This window comes from Drosophila erecta, unplaced genomic scaffold (assembly GCF_003286155.1).
Source record: "Drosophila erecta strain 14021-0224.00,06,07 unplaced genomic scaffold, DereRS2 tig00000092-arrow-pilon, whole genome shotgun sequence".
Classification (NCBI taxonomy): Eukaryota; Metazoa; Arthropoda; class Insecta; order Diptera; family Drosophilidae; genus Drosophila; species Drosophila erecta.
Window position 1 is genome coordinate 817,729 of NW_020825207.1, and position 24,534 is coordinate 842,262.

At 45.6% G+C, this 24,534-nt stretch overlaps 2 protein-coding genes across 7 annotated transcripts; one reads left to right on the forward strand and one right to left on the reverse strand.

Moving 5' to 3' along the window:
* On the forward strand, window positions 1–2,140 carry LOC6548258 (inorganic pyrophosphatase). Its single transcript, XM_001976587.3, has 6 exons — window positions 1–262; window positions 698–816; window positions 883–1,278; window positions 1,336–1,487; window positions 1,545–1,654; window positions 1,968–2,140. The coding sequence occupies exons 1-6, from the start codon at window positions 55–57 to the stop codon at window positions 1,997–1,999; spliced, it is 1,017 nt and encodes a 338-aa protein (XP_001976623.2). The 5' UTR covers window positions 1–54; the 3' UTR covers window positions 2,000–2,140.
* LOC6548257 (ion transport peptide) lies at window positions 2,141–23,910 on the reverse strand. Of its 6 annotated transcripts, none has more exons than XM_026981080.1 (4): window positions 17,167–17,439; window positions 15,616–15,846; window positions 5,562–5,779; window positions 2,141–3,039 (listed from the first exon to the last, which is right to left on the reverse strand). In XM_026981080.1, the coding sequence occupies exons 2-4, from the start codon at window positions 15,634–15,636 to the stop codon at window positions 2,931–2,933; spliced, it is 348 nt and encodes a 115-aa protein (XP_026836881.1). In that variant the 5' UTR covers window positions 15,637–15,846; window positions 17,167–17,439; the 3' UTR covers window positions 2,141–2,930. The 6 variants fall into 6 exon arrangements, with proteins under 6 accessions (XP_026836881.1, XP_026836880.1, XP_015012693.1 ...); XM_026981079.1 differs by lacking the exons at window positions 2,141–3,039; window positions 17,167–17,439 and adding exons at window positions 4,226–4,832; window positions 17,522–17,643; XM_015157207.2 differs by lacking the exon at window positions 2,141–3,039 and adding an exon at window positions 4,226–4,832 and having other exon boundaries at window positions 17,167–17,643.
* Between the last annotated feature and the right edge of the window lie 624 nt (window positions 23,911–24,534).

Here is a 24,534-nt window from a genome sequence, read left to right on the forward strand (position 1 = left end):
TGTAACATCGGATCCTATCGGCCTATCGATAGACTCAAGTCAGGGCTGAAGAAAATGCTGGCAAAAATTACAAGGAGTTCATTTTACGCTTCACGTGCGGTCGCTCGCTTGTCCGGTTTGATTCCAACGTCATCAGCGGCCCTCGCCAGCAATTGCAGATATATTCAGATAGAGCGAAAGCGCACGAAACCACACGAGATGGCTCTGTACGAAACCGTTGAGAAGGGCGCCAAGAATTCGCCGAGCTACAGCCTGTATTTCAGTGAGTAGACCATCGCATCGAGACCGAATGTGACCCGGCTTAACCCTTCGCTTCCGCATTTGCAAGTTACCCAAACTCGGTGCAGTTACTGCACATAGCATTAGTTGATCGCTACCTGACTGATTATGCAACAAGTCAAACCGGACTCTGCTTATTTAACTCGTCGCATTATCAGCGCTATCAGCCGATCCGATTTGTCTTGCGTCGGAAATGGCGGAAACACTAAGAGTTTCGGCCCCTTTGGCCTTATCTCTTAGCTTTATTGGCCAATATTCCAAATAGCAGATATCGAAACTGGTGGCCAAACTTCGGATTACTGGCACGCGAGCTAGTGACCTTTGTCTAGCCGTCAGGTCTCCGGTCACTATTAATCAAATCGCGTGTCCAGGTGTCGCCTATATATCAAAAATAATAATTTCTGGCCATTCTCCACAGAAAACAAGTGCGGCAATGTCATCTCGCCGATGCACGACATTCCACTGTACGCCAACGAGCAGAATACCATCTACAACATGGTCGTAGAGGTGCCACGTTGGACCAACGCCAAGATGGAGGTCGGTCTGCCTTTCATTGAGATACATACCCCTGATTAATCCAATAATTGCATGTCCGACCCTTAGATTAGCTTGAAGACCCCTATGAATCCCATCAAGCAGGACATCAAGAAGGGTAAGCTGCGGTTCGTGGCCAATTGCTTTCCGCACAAGGGCTACATCTGGAACTACGGAGCCCTGCCCCAGACCTGGGAGAACCCCGACCACATCGAGCCCTCCACCGGTTGCAAGGGAGACAACGATCCCATCGATGTCATCGAGATTGGCTACCGTGTGGCCAAGCGCGGCGACGTGCTGAAGGTCAAAGTGCTGGGCACCATTGCCTTGATTGACGAAGGCGAAACCGACTGGAAGATTATTGCCATCGATGTGAACGATCCGCTGGCTTCCAAGGTCAACGACATCGCCGATGTGGACCAGTACTTTCCGGGTCTGCTTCGTGCCACCGTTGAGTGGTTTAAGGTGGTTTGAATTAGATTTCCGGACGATTCTCTCTCTCTTACCCTTTGCATTTCACAGATCTACAAGATCCCCGATGGCAAGCCTGAGAATCAGTTTGCTTTCAACGGCGACGCCAAGAATGCGGACTTTGCCAACACCATCATTGCCGAGACCCACAAGTTCTGGCAGAACTTGGTGCACCAGAGCCCCGCTACCGGGTCCATCTCCACGTGGGTTAAATGCCATTCTATACCTTTCTAAAAAGCCTAACGAGATCCGTTTTGCAGCACCAACATCACCAACCGCAACTCGGAGCACATCATTCCCAAGGAGGAGGCCGAGAAGATACTGGCTGAGGCCCCCGATGGCGGTCAGGTCGAGGAGGTGGCTGACACAGGTAAGGTTTGCTATGTTAAATCGAGCTTATAGCTGCTTCACCCGATCCCAACCAAAAACACGCTACTCCAACACCCGCTTTAACCAGTAAATTGCAAAGAAATTGGTTACACAAACCCAACCTGCACGCTTACTAATAGCTACTTTAATTGTCCAGTTACCAAGCTAAATTAAGATTACCCCATGCTGTAAATACTGCTGAAACACAATTCATGTAATTGGCTGGCTTGCGTTTGTTAATCGTTGTACATATACATTATACTGAATGTGATCTTGAAATAAACCTTTATAAATCACGTCCTTTGTAATTGCAGTCGACACTTGGCATTTCATTCATCTCAAGTGAGATGTTCCCCTGGGCTGATTCCACCACAAGATCCACGATCTTTTTGTAGTCTAATCGAATCGAATCGAAAATGCTTGCACTTGTGAATTATTAATACTGAAATATATAGTACGTTGAATAAAGTTTTGCACCGCAATCAAATTCGCTGCCGACTCCTCTTGAAATATACAATCTTTATTTATATTTTACGACTAGATCCAAACAAGTTTAAATTAATTAATAGTTATGTAATTGTAGGGCATTAGCAATAGTACATAGAATCGAATCGAATTATGCCGTGTGGGGTTGCTCAGATGTGTTTTCCGTTCTATTGCAGGAGTGCATATGTGGGAAGGTGTGGAACGTAGAATTTATTGCCGTAACAAATTAACTTAAGCTTACGAAATAAAAGAAATGTACAAATTAGTTAGGCGTTATAAATATGTATATCAATCTTTAAAAGAAGACAAAAATAGTTATATACATCAGACATTTTGATTCTTGTTCGTTCGTTCGTTTGTTTGTTTGTTTCCCATATTTGTTTCTTGGCATAATTTTCCGCTTTTCTTCTGCGCGAAGAACTAAAAGAAATAAGCATAATTCACTACAACTAAAAGCTCCACGAGACTGTTTCATGACAGATGATGGTAGTAATATATAGACCAATTTTAACTTTCCGATATTAGTGCGGATACGTAGCGCGTAATAGTTTAGTAATTGTTTTCATAATTTTTTTTTCAACATTTTTGATCTGCTTTCTCTTGTAGCTAGATGTTAGCTTAGTTGTTTCTTTAAGTGGTACACATTCCTCGGGTCGATCGTTTCCTGGTTGCCATAGTTTCGTGCCGTGTTCTGCCACAGTTATCAATAATAATAGTTTTAGTTAATAGTTTATAGAATTAAGTAGCTGCTCGTGCCAGTGACGGTGCCAGAAAATCCCAGAGTTCGCTCTTTACTTGCGACCCAGGGTATCGCGCCATTCGTTGTACTTGTCCATCTCCTCGTGCAGCTGAAGAGCCTCTATGCAGGCGTTGAAGAAGGGCGATCCGAAGCATTCTTGCCTGTTTCAAAGACAAGAGGAAGGCGGATTAGGAAAACTCATATTTTCATTTGGATATATAACTTGCTCCAGAAAAAAGAGCCAAAATCTCAAAAGCCATATTTTCTCAAGCCCTACTTCAAAAAGGGCTAAAGTATGGTTGAATATAGCACAAAAATTATTGTTCAACCGATATGCTCAAAAAATACGAGCACAACAGTTAGAAAATTACTCAGAAACTTGAAAAACGAGTTTCGAAAAGTAAAGCATAGTTGGTCAAAATTCTTGGATATCATCTAGCTTGTGTACTAGGTAAGAAGCCAAGAATGCACAAGGTCAAAAATCAAATAATTAATTAAAAACAAAAGGAAATTATAACGTACCAAAACAAAAACGGTAAGCAGGCGTTTTTAGTCGCGCCAGAAACGCGCGCAAATCGCCAGCTGCAGTCTGTCCGTCTCTTTCGCCTCCTCTGTGGCGGTCTCTTTCTCTGGCGGGGTCTCTGGCATTCTCCGCCGCGTATTTAGCGATAAAGCATTCACTTTCTCGGGTCTCTGGGTCTCTGGTCGATCTGCGTCGCGCATTCGCATTCTAATTCTCATTTATCACAATTTTGATGCTCTCAAATAGCCAGCGAATGATTATCCTTTATTAATTTACAGGGGGTTTATTGGTATTATTTATTGCCACATTTGTAATGCAGTCGTACTTCGCGTGTTTTTACCAGGTTTTTGTTTGTGTCTTGCACAAATTGCGATCTTGCCTTTCTCTCTAACATTTAGCATGTGTGTAGGGTACTCGTATTCGGATACATGTAAGGCTTTAGCTTTAGATAGGTATGCATATACTATATAGGCAAATATCTCCTGTTTGCGCCAACAGATTTACACTAATTCAGGGTTTCATCTTTACAAAATAGCACAAAATTGTAAGTGTAATACATTTGCAAAATACTTTCGGTCTCGATTGCGGTGTATATATATGTGTGTGTGTGTGTGTGTGTGTAATGGGTTTATCTTTATCATTGTAGTTTTGCCCTTGCGGAAAATCGTGTAAAATGTAAACTCTAAATGCTGCTTTTACAGTAGAATACAGATACAAAAATAAAAGTTATCATTTTACATTACATAGATTAAAAACAATGGATTTCGTTTTGTTTATTTTATATACAAACCGCATAACGCAATAATAATAAAACAAGCTAAGAATACTTAAAAATAAATACTTCGGCTTCTATGTATATTTGGGGAGTGCGAGATCTGCGATCCTCCTCCTCATCATCATCATCATCATCATCATCATCATCGCCCATCTCTCACTCCCCGATTATGTTACTTACAACAAACGCATAACGTTCTCAATAAATTAATAAAAATAATTCGTTTTTAAAAAAACACATATAGTAAGAACTGTAAGGCATACAGTAATAAATAAGTACGAATTAAATTTGGGCGTTTTAATATTTTAGATTTCTGTGTTCTGGCTCTGCATTTGTGGTTGTAGTGGGACTGGATCTGGATCTGGATCTGCATTTCGATTTGGACTCGGATGCCCGTTCCAATCCACGATATTCGCAGCGATTCTCAACTGTGTGTGGTGTGTGGTGTATGGTGTGTGGTGTGTGGAGTGCGGTGTGTGGTGTGTGGTGCGGGTGTGTGGGCGGGGACTTAGAGTTATGTTTGCGGCCCCATGTTGAAGGATATGGGCGAGCCGTTCACTACTCTCAGAAAGTGCTGTAGGTTGGATATTTCCTCTTCGGGTATTAACAGCACTTTCAGGCATTCGCCAAACCATTTTGAATCAAAGCAGTCTTTCCTAAAATTGAAAACGAAAATCAAAATGAAACACAACGGTAAAGGTAACTGAAAGCAGTAAGAAATCAGGAAAATGAAGGCGTTGCGGAAACGAAAGCGGAAACGGAAGTGGAAACGAAACGGAAGTGGTCGAAGTAAGGAGTCTAGTGGTAGACGGGCTTGTGAAACGGATAGGGCGATCCGTTGATCACTTTCAGATAGTGCTGCAGCTGCGATATCTCTTCATCGTCGATCAGCAGCACCTTCAGGCAATCCCCGAAGGTCTCGTGGACGAAACAATTGGCCCTGCATCGAATAGACAAGAAACACAGATGTAGGAACAGATCTCGCACAGAGGGAAGTCAAACCAAAAAGTGGTAATCTTATTGCTATTGAAATGATAACAGGTTGAAAAATATAGTAGCGCTAAAATAGATCAAAGAGAGATGTAGACCAAATGGAAGAATTCAAATAGGCAGCGTTCTCTGTGCGAGAAGGTCGAGGAGAAAGCAGCGGGGAAAGCGCCCATAAAGTTCAGAAACAAGCGAAGGTCCGCGAGCATTTTCCGATACCCCGGCATTTGTGTCAGGGTCTGCCAGCACTTAAGATCATAATTATGGTTTTGTATGTTTCTTGGATGGCCTTGCCTTGGACGCTGTAGGGAACACTGATGCTGCTTTGGGGTTTTGTTAGATGTACGAGTATGTGGCTGCGGCCATGGCTGTGGCTGTGAAACCCTACGGAAACTTACTTGCATAATCGGTGTATACTCGTCTCGCGGAACAACTGGTAGCAGTCCTCGCAGATGCGGTCCAGTCGGAAGAACATGGTCTTGTTGAAGATGCCCTTGCACTCCAGGTCGAAGAAGTTGCTGCGCTTCGACAGGTTGTGGTTGTGTGGCAAGGCGGCGAAGATTGGTATCAGGACGAGAAACAGCACCACCGAGATCTTTATGTTGCGGGAACACATCTGCAAAAGTGTGGGAAACCGGAAACGCGTGTAAGAATAGATGTCTATTTATAGGTGCGATCGGATCAATTAACTGCCTGGGCCACCTCCCTGGCCAAGCAGATGTGGGCCAAGCCAACTCGATGCCGGCCCTCGGTCCTCGGCTCCTCGGTCCGCGTCGGCAACTCGCCGCCGCCAAAGGACAGGGGCAAGGGCAGCTCACCCAGGTGGCATCGAGCTGCTGCCCCATCGTGGAGACGGGGACGGAATGCCTATAAATAGACTCGTCCGACCGCCGTCTGCCGCCGACTGGCTAAAAATAGGCCCCCCATCCCATGCCATTCTCCACCCAAAGGTGCATTGCAATAGTGGCAACAGTTGCAGTCGATGCCGCAGACGATCTTATCGCAGGAGCGCTCTATAAATAGCAGCGGCTATTTCAATGTTTATTGCATTATTTGCAATCTGTCGGCGGACTTAATTTATGATGTAAGTCCGCCGCTTTGGCGGCTCAAAGGAGAGCCAATTTGCGGACGGACGGGCCCCCAAACCAGCCGCATTTGTTTACTTTGCATATTTTATCAATTTGCACGCCCGCCGCGAATTACAGCGATGACATACATACACATATGTATATACATACATATATGCAGTCGCATTCGTGGCATTCCGAACTATTGAATAATTTGATTAACAGCGCTTTTCGCAAATTTTTCCATTGCGCGCTGTGCCAATGGTTTGTTTGCACACGACGTGTACGACATGTGTGAAATTCCTTCGACCCCGGCTGAAAAATTGAAATGCTGAATGAAAACCAGGCAGACACTACGACGTCGGCTATTTCGAGAGCAAAGTATCAGCAACATGAAAGCGAATTTGTGCCGATAATGGTTTAAACATACGAGTACACTCGTACATATAAATACTTATATTGTTTTAGCGAGCGCTTTTCGGCTGTCGAATCTGATGAGGATCAGCGCGCTCTAAGATCTTTGGCAAATTGATTTTTTATTGCCTTGCTGATGGCTTCAATTAAGTTGAGCACATTTTTTCGCAGATTTATGGCCCCGGGATGGGTTGGGAAAACACCGAAATGGGAATGGCTGCCAATGGGAAATGGAATTCTTAGAAAGTTCATCAGTCGGCCGCCGATGGCCTAGCCGAAATATATATGCCTGCTTGTATGAATACTATATGAATATTCGCTATAAGTGAGTCTTCTCGCTAAAAAGTATGCTCCAGCAGGCTTTTTATTTGATATAATTCGCATTTGTTGGCAAGTATGACATCAAAGGCCCAGCAAGGAAACGGAAGTTTTCGATCTTTGATTTTTTTGAATGAGTTTTTATTGTGTCATAGTGATGTCGTATTCCAAATCTCGCCATGTGTCGTCACACTTAATTACTTTTTGCGTTTCTTCTATGAGTGGGCTCATTATGTGACAAAACAAGTGTTTCTAGATAAGCACATATTTTTGAAATGAATACAAATAACTCATTCTAAGCCATCATACCTCAGCTCATATGGGACATAACTTTTTTCTTATGTCGAAACTATATATAAATCAAGAGTAATACTTCCATCTGTCGTCATAGTCAACGGCTCGACGTTCTATCGCAAAATATTGGAACTCAATGAAGAATACTACTTCCTTTGCATGACTAGAACTTGGATGAGCTAGCGTCATCCCCAGACCTATGAACCCTTCTGCCCACCGAGCAAAGTACTCCCCACGCAAAAGGTGGACTGTGGTCGGCCGGGGAACCCTCTGCACCCGATGCAGGCCTATATAGCATATAGCACTCGATTCGTCAGGGATCCCGACGACGTCCCAGTGCAAAGTGCAACAGCTTGCGTACGGGCGACTCAGCTCGGCTCGATTTCCCCGATGGATTCGGATTTGGCTGTTGGCTGTTGGCGGTTGGCGGTTGGCTGTTCATCTGTGGGCTGAGCATCTGGTGATAATTGGCTTCGAGTTGCACGATTTATGGCATCATCGTCGCTGCAGGCGGCTATTTTTAACGCTCTTTGCCGGCGTGAGTGCCATAATTGATATGCGAACCGCGTCGAAGATAATGTAACATGGTCCGCGGAAAGGGGCTGCGGTATTGAACAAGGCGAGGGAAAGTTGGAGGAGCGGTCGAATGGATGATCCGGCGAATGGGCCGATCGAATGGCGTCATCATCGCAAGAAGGAGCCAATGAACGGCGTCATCTTTATCGATCTCCGATCTGCAGCACTGCTCGTGTACTCTGCCATCCTATAGGAGTATAGCTTCTCCGATCCGGCGACATGTGCTGGCAATTTGTTTGCATTTTACTTTGATTAGCTGCCAATTGATTTTATTTGTCGGCCGGCGCTTTGCATCAATTTCAATTTCAATTCGAGTTGAGTCGCAAGCGCGTCGCTCATACAAGTCATCCCATTATTCGACTTCCAGCCACTATCTATGTGTCCGTGTGCTCCATATGCCGTGTCTATATGCTATATGCTATATGCTGTATATACCACCGATTCATTGGAGCGGGGCGTACGCACGCCCCTCGATTCCCAATTGGCATCTCGCTAATGCTGTTGTTGATAGCCGCCTGATTGTACCCCATTCAGCTGAGATTTGATTGCTGTTTTCGCCGATGTTTTACTTGTCGCTGCTGCCAGGCGACATTGAATGAAGTCATAGCCAAAAATAATTATGCCAATTATGACGGACAGTCGGACATCGGACTGTGCCTTCTTTTTGCGCAATAGTTTATAATTATTGTGGCCGCTGCGGAATTTCGATGGGGCGGTATATGGTCGATATTTTATCGCTACAATTCTTGGCTCTACACGGGGTAAGTATAACTAAGACATACTAAGCCGCATTTCAAGGTCGACCCCTTTGAGCGGATCTTCTCCAGCGGCAGCCCCCTCAAAACGAGCTATTAATAGGCCAGAGCCTCTTATCAGTTCGCCGAGAAATCGTCTCGGTATGTGGTAAACGTTATCGTCGATATCGCCGTGCATTATTTGGATTGCACAGCGCCTGCAAAGCTGTGCATTCTATGCCAGATACCCCCGATTGCGATCTGCCACTCTTGCCACTCTTGCCACAAGTGCCACTAGTGCCTCTACTGTGTGTCTTAACGCTTGGCTACGCAAGCATGGCGAAGCCGGGAGCCAAAACATGAAGCACTGGCCCCTCGCTGTTTTTTACGGCCCAACTAAAGAGTGCTTGGACACGCAAAAACAACAGCACACCAGCGGCAGAACAACACCGAGGAGCATGTATAAACACTCATGGCGAGACTGCTTGGTACCAGCCACTATAGCCGAGCACACATGTACGCATCTCGAACTGGCTGGAACACATCGCCACACCGACTGGCTGCCACATCGGATCTCGATCTGCGCCGGCGCGGATCTCTAAGCGCTGCTGCTAATTTGATGGACATGCAGGAGTCCCGAGCTCAATTTGCATGATGTGTGTCTTCGATTAATATTCATGTATTCATGAAATCTCCGGGGAATGCGAAACAGGAAAGGCCCAGTGGAAAGCCGCGACTTGGTGGCCGGTTGAAGCCAGTGTGCACTGGAGAAAACGCTTCCAAAATCTTCCGCAGACACAACTCGCATGTCATCCACATAAATCTTCACTTGCATCACATGACTGGGATTTCATTTTGCTTAGCTATAAAAACACTCAACTCTTGCCTCTGCATGAGTGTGCATTTTTCGCTAATATAATTGTTGGTTTATTGATGTTGTTAAACTATCTTATTTTAAGGGAACAAGCTAATGGGCGTATCATTTAAAGGCAAACCTTGTGTTGCACCAAGACGCAACAGGTTGACTTAGCTAACTAGGCACTCACAGTGAATGCTGCCACAGCAGCGATTCTATGGCTTCCGTCCGAGTGGCGACCGCCGAGGGATGAGGAGGGCATGGCTCGGAGATCGGAGCCAAGTGATCTGAATGTGTGTGTGGATATCCAATTGATATTATTGAGATTAATGGCGAGTGGCAAACAGCAAATAGCGAATGGCGAATGGCGAATGGACGCTCCGTTTTGCAACAGATCTCGGCGTCTGCCAAAAGGCAATTGGCCGCGCACTTGGCCCGCTTGCCGCGCGTTTTTCTTAAGACTGGGGCAAACAATCGCGGTGTTTGGACAGCGATGACACAAGCGAGTCGAGTCGGCAAACAGCACGAGGTGCCCCAACCGAGGAGCCAAATAAAGGGTGAAAAACGAAACGGGAGCGACGCGCGAGCAGTCAACTTTTGTTGCCAGCTCGAAAACAAAACTGAAGACCGCGATCGGCTGTTGAGGCTGCTGTGGCTGTTGTGGCTGTTGAGGTTGACTACAGCTGCCGCTTGGCTTATCAGGCGGCCCACACAGATACTCACGCACACAGCCAGGCGCAGCCGACGACAGCGAGTCTGGCGCAAAGGTATCTGGCTAGCGCTCGAGTATCTGAGAGATCGCCGCCGCTGAGAGAGCGAGTGGAACACCCAGGCGTATACGTGATGTGCATGCTTATCACTCGGCCAAGCCAGCAAAAGCCGTTAAGAAAAAATCAGTGGAGAGCGGCACTTGTCCTGGCACGCTGATGGAATATCTAATATCGCCATTACCAAACTAGTTTGGCCCCGCCTTTGCCAGCTTGCCAGCTTGCCCCTTTCCCCGTCCCCCTGAATTAATCAGCCATAAAAACGAGTGGCTGCAACTAAATTTTCCACCTGCAGTGGAATTTTCTCAGCCGATTCTACCTGGCAGAAAGAGTTCAGCCCCAAGTGACTAAGCGGCCGAGATAATTGTCATAAGTGAAGTAATTTCCGCAAGTTCTTTGAATAAATTGCCCACAAGTCGTTTTTGTTTTTACGACGCCTTATAATCTCGGCAATAAAGGCGTTTAAGCCGTTTTGAGGAATTCGTTGCATACATTTGGGAGTTTTCTGGGAGCCGTATCAACAAGCTATTAAGTTATATCATGTGTATTTTTTTTAGGCAGTGCCATAAAATAAAGATTATTTTTGCTGTAGAAAAATATATAGAATATCTTAGAGCAGTTTTAAAATACTAAATGTACCTTGGTATCGCATCCATCAAAAAGTTGGCATTGGTTTCTCCCATTTTTAAAGTATGAATTGAATGAAATATAATTTTCACTAATAGAATATTAATGATTGTTCATAGCTTACATATTTATGACTATTTTTGAAACATAGTTTCTTTTGGAATGCTAGCTGTTCTAATAAATAGACGGGCATTCCTAGTACTTGAGCCATACTCATGCATTACTTAATAAGTTGTTATAATCTGATACAGCGAATGGGAATTTCACAAAGGCTTATACTTTCCGAAGTAACCCTAAGCTAACGAATGGAATTTCAAATTCCGCATCACTCATACGCGACGTTGCACTGGTCCACCAATTAATCTGCCATTTCCATTCTGCCGATCCAACGTAATAGCAATAGCAATAGCAATAGCAATACCCACCACATGCGATCGATAAGTGCATCGTGTGCATTGTATCTCATTGTGAGTATATCGCATACTGTGCACCGTGTTGTGTGTTGTACGAGTATGTGGTGCTGACGTTGTCGCGCGGTTTTGCCAGCCAGTTGGGCGACCATTTGGCACAAACAGACTCACAAACTCGCAAACGCACACAGATGCAGATACGCAGACACTCGGATACGCGAGGCGCAGCACTCACACACGACAATTGGCTTTTTATTAGTTTAATTGAAAGCAAAACAATTTAGCATGGCGAACTGGTTTCAGCTCGTTTTCCAAATGCATGCCAAATTATCATGCTCGACTCAGTGCGGGTTTCGTATATGTGTTTCTGTTTTGCAGCGAGGCTTTGAGCCAAAGTTTGAGTCGGAATTCGAGTCTTGCATCTTGTTTCTTGTATATTGTATATTGTATCTTGATGCTGTATCTTGTATCTTGTATCTTGTATGTGGAATCCGAATGTGAGGCAGATGTTGGGGCAGCGGCGCACAGAAGCGTGTCACACGTTTCGCTCTCGCAAGTGTTTACTTATACGCTTTGAATTCGTGTATAAATAAACAAGTCCATTGAGGAAATTATTTGCAAAGTATTCGGAGAGTGAGAGCAAAAAGAAACCGATCGCCTTTTCGCTGATTGTGCCAATTTTCGGTGTGTTTTTTCTTTTTTTTTCGCTGCTGTTGCGCCGCCAAGCGCTTTGTTTTAAATAAAATCGAAATGAGAAAATCGCGAGGCTTATAAATCACATAATTAAGTTTTGCCCCTCCAAATCGGACTCGATCTGAGTGTTATGGCTGCGTGAATCGGATTAATGAAGCGTAACCCAGCGGGTGTTGAGCTCTCGATAGGGCCATTACGCCCCGCAGCTGGACGCAGCTCCTCATCCGCAGCTCCTCATCAGGGATCCTAAGAGGAGGGAGTCGGGTGAGGAGATCGGATCTCCGACCGGCGATGATGGCGATGATGGCGAGGTGTGGTTTATTTCGGTCGCGAATTTCGCGGAATCCTCGCTCATGAATGACACTTAAGCTGATTAAAAGTAAACGCCTCATGAAGTCACGATCGGGAGCTTGAGTGCGAAATAGAATATAGAAGTGAAAGTGTTTCCAAGTCTGGCTAATGGTAACTAAATTAAAGAGCCTAAAGCTTTGAAATCTCAGCAGAATCTTAAAAACGATCAGGAGAATGTATTCAATTTGTACAAACAATATTTGTATGATTAATTATTGTATTAAGCAATATCTTGCGAAAAGTGTATTGAAATGAAATGTATTTCATATTTTTTAACAACAGTTTTACCGATTGAAACCCCAATGAACCTCATGTAGAAGCCATATATAGGTTTATATTTTCAGAATCACCCCTCCTTATTTTATAATCCCCCGTGAATTGCACATTTCGAGGATATCAACATTTGGATATTTCCGAAACGTGGCAGCAATTATTGGAACAAAAACACACCCAAAGTATTCGAAATATTCCAAAGAGACGACCTATATTTGAGATTTTGTTTAAAGAATTTGGCAAATACGAGTGTGCACATTGCCATACCGCGAATGTCAAACTGCGGCAGCAAAAACGGAAATGAGTCATTGGCAAAGTGCGAGGCTATCGCGATCGAAGAACCAATTACAATGAACGGCCATTGAACGATGGATCGGGTGTGAATAAAGCCGTGGAAGTACAGCAGATAGCACCGGCGGCCCAAGCTGGCCATAACCAATAAGTGCACAGATACATAAACAGATTCAGATACAGATACAGATACAGATACAGATATAGCCAATACAATCGCTCGTGCATTCCAAGAATGCGAGAAATGCCAGAAACGGAGTGGTGCACAGAAAGAAAAGAAGTGCATCAGTTGTCATGCAGTGACTGAAAGGCTAACAGCACCAAACCATTGTACAGAAATCGGAATTTTAACCCTACAGAGCCCACCGATTTAAGATGAGCGTGTTGACATAACATCTGCTTGCGCAACAGTCGACTTTATTTCTCCCTGTGTCCAAATCGCGTGATTTGTGTTTTGGAAGGTTTTTCACATTCCACTTGGGTGCTGGTGCCGTGTGGCTTGGTTTTTCCATTGGCCAATTCTCGTGGTCTAATAAGGTCACCTACAACTCCGAGCAACTGCAGCAACTATTGCGATTGCAACTGCAATTGTCGTACGGCCAAGGACGGAAGAAATGTGCGCGAGGAGATCGGATCGAGCCAGTTGACGTCAATTAAATTGGCTAAATGGCTGAAACAAGTTTGCGGCCCAGGTCTCCGAGTCGATTACATGACACAAAATCAATCATTAACATTTGTACGAGTGCCGCAGACATTTGTACGAGACTCGTACTCGAGGCATTCGCATTTGGGTCTCCATTCGTCGTGGGTCTCCAAGTTTTCAGCTTCGACGGGCCCCCGTTTTGTTTTTTTATTTGTTTTTATTATTTCGCAGCGATGCTTTTGTTGTTTTTATTGTCATTGCAATCGTCCAGTTTTAATTGCGTTTTGTCAATTCGTTGTTAGTTTCATGGCTCATTACAGCACTTCTTTCGCTGCCTACCCGCTGGCACAGGAATCCATTAATAATTTAACGATCGCATATTAATAACAATCTAATTGATTCGGTCAGCGTAAATTGATAATTGTATGTTTCTATGTAGAGTCAGAGTCATGTGCATTTTACGACCGTTTGGGAGTTAGCGGGGCACGGCCATAAAAGGCAAAGTTAGCTTTATTTGCAGACAAGCCATAAAACTTTGCGGTTGCATCAGCTAATTTCAATGTGAATTGCTGGCCATGATTAAGAGTAATTCCCGACCACAGTTGTATGTTGTTGGGGCTTTCGTACTCCGAATTCTGTGGAGTCTGTTGAGTCATGGAGTTGATAAAACAAATAAATACGACTGTAAGATAAGGCAGTGAGATTTACAAAGATGCGTAGGTGCTGTGGATATCTGATAGCTCTTCGTGTTGCAAGTGCTGACTGTCGCTCCTTCTTTCAATGGGATGCCTTTGCCCTGACTAGCTATTCTGCATTCAATTAGTTAAGGATATGACACGATGTTGCCCCACTCCCCCACCAAAGCCCAGATAAATAAGCAATCAAAGGGGCTTTCAAACTAACCGCCAGCAGCAGGGTTTTGGGGCATTGAACTGCGGCAAATAAGCCAAACGACAAGTCGGGAACAGTTGGCAGATGTTACGTCGCACAAACGTACAATTATACATACTCGCATTCGCTTGCATGCTGGAGGCATATGCATATTTTGTTCTGGGCGCAGGCGAGCGGTCGGGCTCTTGAGTTGGCAACATCAAAGTCGCGTATCTGCGAAATACATTTGTATCTGGATCTGGATCCGTACACTGCTCGTGGCGTCCGTATCTTCTGCCACACATTAACCCCGAGGAGACCCACACTCGGCTAGTTGAGTGCGCCACAATTGCTTTTCAATTAGCCAGAGTTGCGGAGGAGGATCTCCGATTCCGATCTGCTACGGGCTAGATGGAATATGGAATGGGAATATGGCGAATGGCGAATGGTGAGTGGTGTATACGGGATGCGACTGAGGTGGCGCGTGGCAGTGATTTATTGCAGAATTCAATTAGACCCACTTCAGCCGCTGGCAATCCCCAAAGGCGAAGGTCAACCCATTGACCGATGACCAACGACTAGTGGGGGAGGTAAATAGCACATCAAAAGGAGCTTCAATCCAAAGAGTGAGGGATTGAAGTGAGTGAAATCTATCAACGGTGTAAAATCTGTCTAGTTTCCCATAGTAATCATCCAGGTTTTTAAGTCATGAGCCGGAAGCAGTTTTGCATGAAATATCGTTTTCGAATGAGCAAATTTCCGGACTTTGGATTATGATTAGATGTGTAGCAGGAAAAAAAGCTGGCTAAAACTGGTAGTCTTTTATGGTCTTCTAAGATCGGACTACAGATGCTCTGGCTTGTCAATTGACCTGAATGTCTCCATTCAATTTCCTCTTCAGTTGGCAACTGGGGAGCTGCTGCTCCTCCTCGTGGCGTCCGATTGCGCACTCCATTTCAACACCGATCGTCATCGCCTGGAAGTGAGGAAAGCAACTCAGTCATGCTGCTCATCCTCCGCCGGCCGGCTGATGATCTTGGTCTTTTCAAGTTCATTAACATGACACGGTCCCAGCAGCATTTCCCCTCGGAATTCCGTTCTGTTCCGTTGCTGAACTTGAAAAGTGCACTTCCCCCGCCCCCAGCCACGCCCCGGGCAGGAGGCCCTTTGTTGCGACAACATGTTGTTTGCATCAAGTACTTTATATGCATGTTCGAGTATGCGAGTGGTGATGTCAATTCTTGTGGCGCGAACAGATTGATACTCACATTTAGTGACAGCTTCTTCATAGCTGGAGCCTTTCTGCTGGGTGTTGCTCTGCTTTTCCCGAGGAGAAAGAAGTCGGTTGTTTGGGTTTCTAATTATTGTATAATGTCGAATCGAATGTTTGCTTAAGTACTGTTGTTTGCGCTTAAGTACTTGGGTTAACACAGCTTGGGTTCCTAGTTTGTAAGTTGCTTGGCCGCAGATGTTGCGATTGATTGGGGATCTGATTGGATCTAAAATATCGAAAGGAATACGTTTATATCTGCTTTTCCTCGACTGACAGCGTCGTCTGATGTGATTTGAATCACCACTTCTTATGCAATTTGGATAACCGATCGGCTTAAGCAACAGATTGGCAGCAATCAACGATCAAAGTCGAAGTCGACTGCAGTCCCAGTCGCAGTCGCAGTCTCGCGGACTGACATCTAAATTTGTTGTTCGCGTTCCTTACAAGTCCATATGCAAACTGGCATGATCGCTGATTGTCATTTATTGTTATTAATGCTGCTGCTGTCGCTGATTAAAATCGTTTATATGCATTGGAGATGAACGGGTTGCCGCTGCAGCAGCAGCAACAACGCAGCAGCAGCAGCAGCAGCAGCAGCAAAAGCAGCAGGGCAGTTGCAGTTGCTACTGCTACTGCTGATCTGGTGATGTTGATTTATTTAGCCGGTTCGCTGGCTGGGCTGCATTTAAAATGTCGGAAGTGTTTGCACGCAAAAAATAAATACAGCAGATACAAAAACACATCGCACACTGGAAATGCAGTGGAAAATGTGTGTATTGCTCGGTCCTCAGCATAAAATGTACTGTATTTCCTGTTGCATACGCACTATTAAAGTGAAGGGGCACCGATAGACGCCGGCGACTGAACGCGAGATTTCGGAGAAATACGCTCAGGGTTTTGGTATTTGGCTTTGGCTCCGAATGCCGACTCCGGTCCCTAGGGACCTATGACATCATCGCCGGATCAATATCGGCTGGGAATCAACGAAAGTTGTTCTGGTGGCTTGACAACATGGGAAGCATGAATACCAAAAACACAGAACGAGGGAAGCGACAAGGAGAAGCGCTGACCAAAAGAGACTCCGATTGAGATCGAGATTGAGATCGGGATCGAGATGGAGGTGGAGGTGGAGATGGAGATGGAGATGGCTGCTGCAAGGTGGCAACATCGTGCGAAAAGGGCCACAAGATTGTTGGCCACAACCAGCAGGTAGTTGATACAGAACGCCTCAGCCTTCTGGCAATTCGGTCAACTGGCCAAGCGGACAGAGATTACAGATAAACAGATAAGCAATTGGTATTTGGCAAGGGCTAGTAGGACATTGGGCAAAAGCCATCCTGAGCAGAGCCATCTCATAATTGTTATTTAATGTCTCCCAGTACTTTTCCGTATGGGATCGGACTCGGACTCGGATTCGGATTCGGATTTGTGCCATTTGTGATTTTTATTTTGTTTTCGCTTTAATGTTAATTGCTGCCAATCTTGAAAGCTGCTCCACGTTCGAGCCGTATTTTTTGTTTATAATTAAACGTTTAACGTTTATTACATTTTCGTAATTCGGGTTGTTGTTTTTCGGCGGGGAACTTTGCGTTGCGTTCGATTTTCAGTGCTGGGCACCGACCGGCACGGATTGGTTGGGTTGCAGGGGTCACAGGTTACAGGTTACAGGTTACAGGTCACAGGTTGCACGTTGCGTTTGTGCGGCCTTTTCCACGCGGAAAACCCTGCTCTTTCACTGGGTAAGGCTGTATGAGCACTTGTCGGCTTCGTTTCTCGAGCACACACTTTTCGCCTTTCGGGTTCGATGTAAATCAACAGAAAACTGAACGCGAAACCGGAGTATCTGAATCTCAACTTGCTGCAGTGCGATGCGATGCGGTGCGATGCTATGCGATGCTTACTTGTTGCTTCGCGTTTAAGGACTAATATTCAACTCGGCGGTAACATTGTATTTTAAATGATTGCTGGCAGCGCTCTCTCGCCGTATTTGTATCTGTGTCTGTCGGCTGCGTCTGCATCTGTGACTGTATCTGTGAAATTAGCGATCCGAGCGAATCGGGTGAAAATTCTCTGAGCGAATCGGTTTGACCCGCTCTCCCCACAAGATCTATCAAAACTGTGGTTAGTTTTTAAAAGTATGGTTTTTGTAAAACGAATTTTAACATGTACAATAATTCAAGGTATAACATAAAGACGTTTACGTTACGTTTCCCCACCTCACCCGATTTCCCTTCTCTCTTCCGCAGCCGGCGGAAGAGAATAACTGTTCTTGGTCTATGGGGCATTCCCTTTGCATATATGCACATGTACATATGTATATGTAATACCTAATTGCTAATCAATGTAATTATCTGTAGCGGTAATTGCAGAGCAATTTCCATTGTTTTTCGCGAGAATGTGAAATCGTCGGCCAAAATCTCAGCAGAACGATGACGAGTCGTATTTTACGTTTAACCGGAACTGTTACTATGCGAACATCGCTTGAAATAGGTCCTGTGATTTTTAATTACTTGCTTCCAAGGGCACTGGGTTAGTTAAAACAACTTGCGTGATTTCTCGTGACGGAATAGGGCTTGGGTTGTATAATTGCATGATACCCAGTAAAAAATGTATATTCTGTAACATTTTTGAAATATGTTCGTTTAACACTGACCTTGTAATCATTACCAATAAGAAGATATATATAAATAAAATATAAGAAAATAAAAGCTAAATAAATAGGACAGTGGGTTATCATAAAAATATTCAAAAAATATGTATTTAAAATATCAGACAGCTTAAAAATATTTACTCCAAAATAAAGAGCCAATTTAAAGGTGTCAAAATCTTGTACTCGTAGATCCGATTCGATCCGAATAACTTAACAAATATTTAGTTATTTAAAAGTGGGCGTCAATTGTTATTAAAAGCAAATAGAGCGTACCAATATTGTAGATATACCTGATCTCCACTCGAAATTTCTCACTTTCGGACCCGAGAGAACAGAATCTCCCATGAGGGGTGTTAATCAAATTGATGATAAAAAGACACCTTGCGGAATTGCGTAGATGGTCGCTCCGTCGGCTGTCTGCCAACTGCGACTGCACTTATTGATAAACCTAATTAGGCGTAATTCATGATACGAGCGCTCCCCTTCCCCGCCGGACATTCCCAGTCACACACTTGTTGTTATTTAACAGAAGCGAATACAATTAATGGCCAATTTTGGTCATTGCCGTACCTGGCGGGATATCGTCGCCCAATTAGCATAATTCGAATCGATATACGAGGTGCTGGGGTCAGAGGATCCGGGGTACTTTACACGTATTTGTTCTGGGTGACTCAGTTCTGCCAGCAAACTGGAAGTGAGACAGGTGGAAAAAACCGATCGATGGACGTAATAATGTTCAATGGGTTAGGGTTCCGCGGCAGTTTATGGTCTTATATAACAGAAGTGGATGTTCTCGTTTATATTATGATGGTGATTCCCGATAAGGTGAGGCTGTAATACAAGCCGTCTAGCGGGTTTTGGACTAGTGCCTTAGTGGAACCTAGCAAGAGAATTGAATTTATAGATTATTTATCCAGAGGGGGTCTTCTGGTGCTCCGAAGAGTATGCAATGCAATTGTATCAAAATCTGTTGAATGAATGTAGAACAGACAGGCATAATGCCCATCATTAGCCCAATCAAATAAATATACATTTTCAACATCCAAGACAAGTTTAATGATCAGACTATAGGGTTTCCCACACGCGAAAGCTGATCAATTGAGATGTGAATTATGCATTGTGGCCGTGGCACAGCAACACTTGCCACGCACACACACAAGCGAACATAATGGAGCACCCATTACAGACTTAAATACCGGAACCGGAAGCTGACCCAAGAGAATCTTGACTGATATACATACGTATATGCCCACTCGCCCGGCTCAAATTTAACTAAGTACAGCCGAAATTGAGATAAGCTACTATGTGCACGTATATCTCCCCCAATTCGCCACTCACTCGAACTACTGACCTTGTAACCATTTCTTTTTACACGAATTAATACCCCAGCTTAGTCGGAGAAATAATGCAGGGCCAGGGACAGGGCCGTCGACTATTTGCGGACTTTCGGATTGGCGGCCACTCGGATCCACTGTACTTGACCGCCCCAGTGTTATTAACCTCCAAGTGGGCCAGACCCGAACCCGAACCCGATCCCGATCCAAAAGCACAAAAGCTGAACTTGTAAAAAGGGTGTGACACCGCTAAATGTGAATGCAAACAACCAACAAACGGATATACTCGTACTCGCAAATGTCGATCACAATATACTCGAGAAAAATCCCCGAAGATACTCGTATTTGGATTCTACTGCGAATCTGCGACTGGGTCTATTGGAAGTTTGCAGTCTGTCATTGAACTTACTTCCTAACCACGAGAACACATACCACTTGTGTGGCATATTTTAGATACTTCCCACTTCTGTTGAACAGAACCCCCTTTTTTCCCAGTGCTGGAATGCGAGGTGGTATTTTGCAGCAAAGAATTGTTCTTGAGCTTACCTTAGGCGCTTGTTTCGGGGTTGGTGCGGGGTTTTCTGTGGACTGGGCCACCCAAATCTTCGGATGCTTATCGCTGGTTGTGGTGGGTTCTGTGGTGCGGGTTCTCTGGGTGTTCAGGGGGCATGGGTGGTGTTGTTGTGGGGCAGAAACGAGTTTGTTTACCTCCTTTTTATTTGGGGAACGAACTTTTTGGGCCCGCGGCGTTTCTTATTCTCTGGCACTGGAGTTTATCGCCATTTTGTGTGGATTTTGGTCAGGTCTTTGTGTTTGTTGTGTTTGTTGGGTGTCCGCTGATAACGCGTCACAGGGGGCGTCATAAGGGGGCGTGCCCAGAGCGAACTTCTCGACTGTTGCTGCTTCCACTTCATTCGCTTCGGCCTCCGCGGCCCCCGCACATTTTCCTACGGTTCACACGCGACACTCTCCGCGCTCTTTCCGCTCTCCACTCTCCACTCACCACTCTCACTTCCTTTCACCCACTGGTTCGTGTTCGTGCGTGGTGAAAGAGCAAAGCACAACTGGCGATAATCGCAGCAATGAATGGGAATGAATGTGAATTGTCGCCTGTTTGTTTGTTTGTTTGTTATTGCTGCTGCTGCTGCTGCTGCTGCTGCTGCTGTTGTTGTTGTGGCTGTTGTTGCTGGCGGTAACTGATCTACACGCACTGGAAAGAGAGCAGCCCCACTTCCACTTACACTTCCTCTCCCACACTAGCGCTCTCTCCCTCGCTCTCTTTTAGTGACATTCAGTGCCAGGAGAATCACTCAAACACACGCACACGCACTGGGGGCATCTTTGTAAATATATTTCCACATAATTGACACTCCACATGGACGTTACAACAACAACTGCACTGCGAACTTGCAACGCCAGCGCCATTCCCACGTTCGCACCGATTATTCACACACTTTGGCGATACTAAGTGCTCTTGCGTATTTATCCAGCTCACAAAAGTATATGTTTTAGCTCAAAACATTTGCACATCGGTGGCGTAGCTATAGTCTCAGCTATATACACACGTACACGTACATATGTATGTAGCGATCGAGGCAAGGCAACGGACGCGATCGCGTCACAAGGATTTTCCGGCGAGACCAAAGGAAAGGAAGAAAAACCCAAACCGCTTGAGAAGCGAAAGCAGACTAACTGCAGGCATTAAATGTCAAAGTGCTGGGGACCGTTCTGCCTTGCACACCATCTCTCGCACACACACGCACACGAACATCACGCGAGGGTTGCGCGAAGAGTTCGCCTAAAGTTACACATTGCGCACATGATTGGAAGTGATGGTGAAGCCGACTTCGTTTGCCCGCAACGTATATAATGAACTCAAATACGTACAAGTATATTTTGCCGACTGTGGGACGAACTCAAGAAGCGCCCCTCGCTGGATATGTGGAACGATTGTTGCTCGAAAGAGCACGCATGTGCCAGTGGTTTGATTCGCTTTTCGTTTCGCTTTCGAGTGTTTGTGTGTCTGTGAGACAATGCGGCCCCAAATCTTGACCACCCACCCCACTGTGCCACCCGCTCGATCGCGCACCCCTCACGCCCCACGGCCCACGCCCCACGAGCGAGGAGACAAGCGCCTCTAAGGGGTCTTTAGACGAACAAAGGAAGTGGCTCGAGGGTGATAAGTCCACATGCACATCCATATGCATGTCCACACACTCAGCGAGTCATGGTCGCTGTTTATCGGGTTATCGGGTAATTGGCCCCCGTTCGACTGCGTTTATCCGACGATCGACGCCCCTGCCCACTGACTTTAGCTCACCGTGTCACACACGCACACAAGCGCACGTCCGCTAATTGAAAATGAAGCATGTAACTGTAAGTCGGGCTCTCGCGAAGAAAACGCCAGCATAGGCTGCTCCCTCTCTGTCTTCCAGTGGGAGAGCGGGAGTGGCTCCTCCCACCCGCACGCACACCACTGCAGCTTGGAAGTGCTGAAGAATCCGCGGGAAGTTGAAGCTGGAAGTTTAGTCCGAGTGGCGTGGAGCTTGAGGCAAGACGGGTGTGTAAAGTTTGCGTCGCACTTTATTACCCATTTCCGTTCTGTCCCACTGTTCCTCCGCCCGACTATCTCTATCTCTCTCTCCCTTCGGCGGTCGTCCGTCCGTATGTTCCAGCAGCCAAAAGTAAGTCCGACCAATTCACAGAATAACTTCCATTACTCAAACTATCATATTGAAAACTTCAACTTCTTTAACCCGTATTACTGCAAAACAAATACAATTGTCTGTGATATTTTACCATGGCCCTATTGTGACTGAAGTCATTTATAAGATAAATGCGATTTGATTTTACCACAAAATAGCTTTCTCGCTTCTAGTTACGAATGAAAAGCATTATGGACATTGTAGGCTTGTTCGCGTTAGATTTACGAGCATTCTGCGCTCACGACCGCCCCGGCTAATATATCATGCACTTCTGCTATGAATTGCATTCAGGTTGTGTTTGCAATAAAAATATTACGTATACGTCAGCAAGGTGTCAACAAACTTGTAATGTGGCACAGTGTGATTCAATAGCCGGCCCCCAGGTGCGATCAGAATAGGCTACGTGCGCCTGCTCGCCAGTGGAGTTGCAAATGTGTGGACAGAGGTGGTCTGGACAAGCCGCCGCTGTGATGGTTATATAATGCTGGCGCACTAAGGTAAGAAATAGAAACAAGAACCGCTGCACTCGGTTCCGACTCGACTTGACTTGACTTGACTTTGACCGGTTGGTCGGTCGGTCAATTTAGCTGCAGTTTAGCAGGCGAGCGGGCTAATTGCCGCTTTCAGATCTAAATGAGCGGCGCACACGCAAATGATAAAAATGGAAACACGGGTGGGGGCAGTCGAGCACACATTGTAAGGAAATGCCAGGCACAAGCTGGGATCGAGATTCGGATCTCAGATGTCAGATCTCGGATCTCGGATTTGGGGCCTCGGGCTCCAAGCTGCCCCAAGATGCTCCGCGACTCAGGCACTTTCTCAGAGCCTCGCAAAGGTCAGAGCGAAGCGAAAACGATCTGCAGATGTATCTCAGTTCGTGACTCTGACTCGTGATGGGCACTTAGGAAATCCAGATATAACCGATGCCATTTAGAGAGACGCGCCGCAACATAAATAGCAATTCCAAACAATTTTCAATTGCCAAACGCCCGAGTCGGCGGCTTTTCCCTCCCCGCAGCCGTTGTCGCCAAACGAGTTTCCACTGTAATTGAAACTAGATCTATTTTTAGACCCGATCCGGACAGACGCCAGCTCAGAAAGTATTGCAAGCCCCAACACTCACACTTAGCCTCAATCGACCGCAAGCGATCAATCGATCGATCCGTGGATGGGTTCATGTGGCCATAAAATCCCACGCGAAATACTAGTGTCTTATTGGTTGGGACATGGTTCTGATGGGTGCTAACCTGATCTCAAGATGTATCTCTTCTTTGCCGGAACAGCAGCTTACTATACACATACTAAGTATTTCAGAAGAGCTTTTAGCTATTATTCATAATAAGAAATATTTAAAAAGGGAAATAGCTTTAAAAAACCGCAGAGAACATTTAAAAACCGCATCCATTTTCACATGAACTTTTGAGTCACTGTACCCAAGACATTCCTTTGAATTGAGATACCACTTCCTGGCTGCGAAAACCATGTTCCTTGCACTCACCATTCTGAAGTCCTTTCGCTGGCTTGACGGATTGAACTTGAGCGGAGTGAACTTGGTGAGTACTTCCCCGACGAGACTAGCACAAAACTCAGGCGATGCCAAAATGTTTGCGAAACTTCTGGCCAAGTCGCTTTTATACGCCGCTCGCATCCAGCGGATGCAAGGGCTTGGGGTGGTGGTGGCGATGGTTTTGCATAATGCGCGGTTAGTATTGGCTGATTACAAAGAGCCCCAAGACACAAACGCAAGACAACCCAAACTCGAACACAACTCAAACTGAACTCAAGCCAAGAAAACAGTATAAATTATACGATTGTGCCGCCTCAGAATGTCTGTTCTGGTCATATGATTATGATTACGTTGATTAAAACGCGCTCTTATCGCCACTTGGCCCGCTGCTGCGTGCTAATGTGCCGTCCCACGCCGAGCATCCCAGCACTCCAGCATCCCAGCATCGCGCATCCGCCCCGTGCGCCCCTCCAATTGCAATTGCTCATACGCCGCGTTGGCGACAGGACAACTGGAAAAGCAGTCCCGCCTTTCAATTTGCTCACAAAGGGACATCGTTAGGCGAGCGAGTGATGGATTCATTATGCACATCGAATGCGCTCAATGAGGGCTCCAGGCTCTGGGTCACATTTACTGGCGGGAAACCCCTTTCCGTTTCTTCTTCCTTCGTTCAAAGGGAAGTGGGGGCTCATTCGATGCCCGCCATATGGAAGAGCAA

Excerpts from the sequence above, each read along its gene's own strand:
- LOC6548258 (XM_001976587.3), top strand. The coding sequence starts at position 55 with ATGCTGGCAAAAATTACAAGGAGTTCATTTTACGCTTCACGTGCGGTC. Across the intron at positions 1,488-1,544 it reads GCTACCGGGTCCATCTCCAC|CACCAACATCACCAACCGCA; the intron begins GTGGGTTAAATG and ends TCCGTTTTGCAG. Across the intron at positions 1,655-1,967 it reads CGAGGAGGTGGCTGACACAG|TCGACACTTGGCATTTCATT; the intron begins GTAAGGTTTGCT and ends TTGTAATTGCAG.
- LOC6548257 (XM_026981079.1), bottom strand. The coding sequence starts at position 15,636 with ATGAAGAAGCTGTCACTAAAT. Across the intron at positions 5,780-15,615 it reads TGAAGAAGCTGTCACTAAAT|ATGTGTTCCCGCAACATAAA; the intron begins GTGAGTATCAAT and ends ACACTTTTGCAG. Across the intron at positions 4,833-5,561 it reads AGTATACACCGATTATGCAA|GAAAGACTGCTTTGATTCAA; the intron begins GTAAGTTTCCGT and ends TTTCAATTTTAG.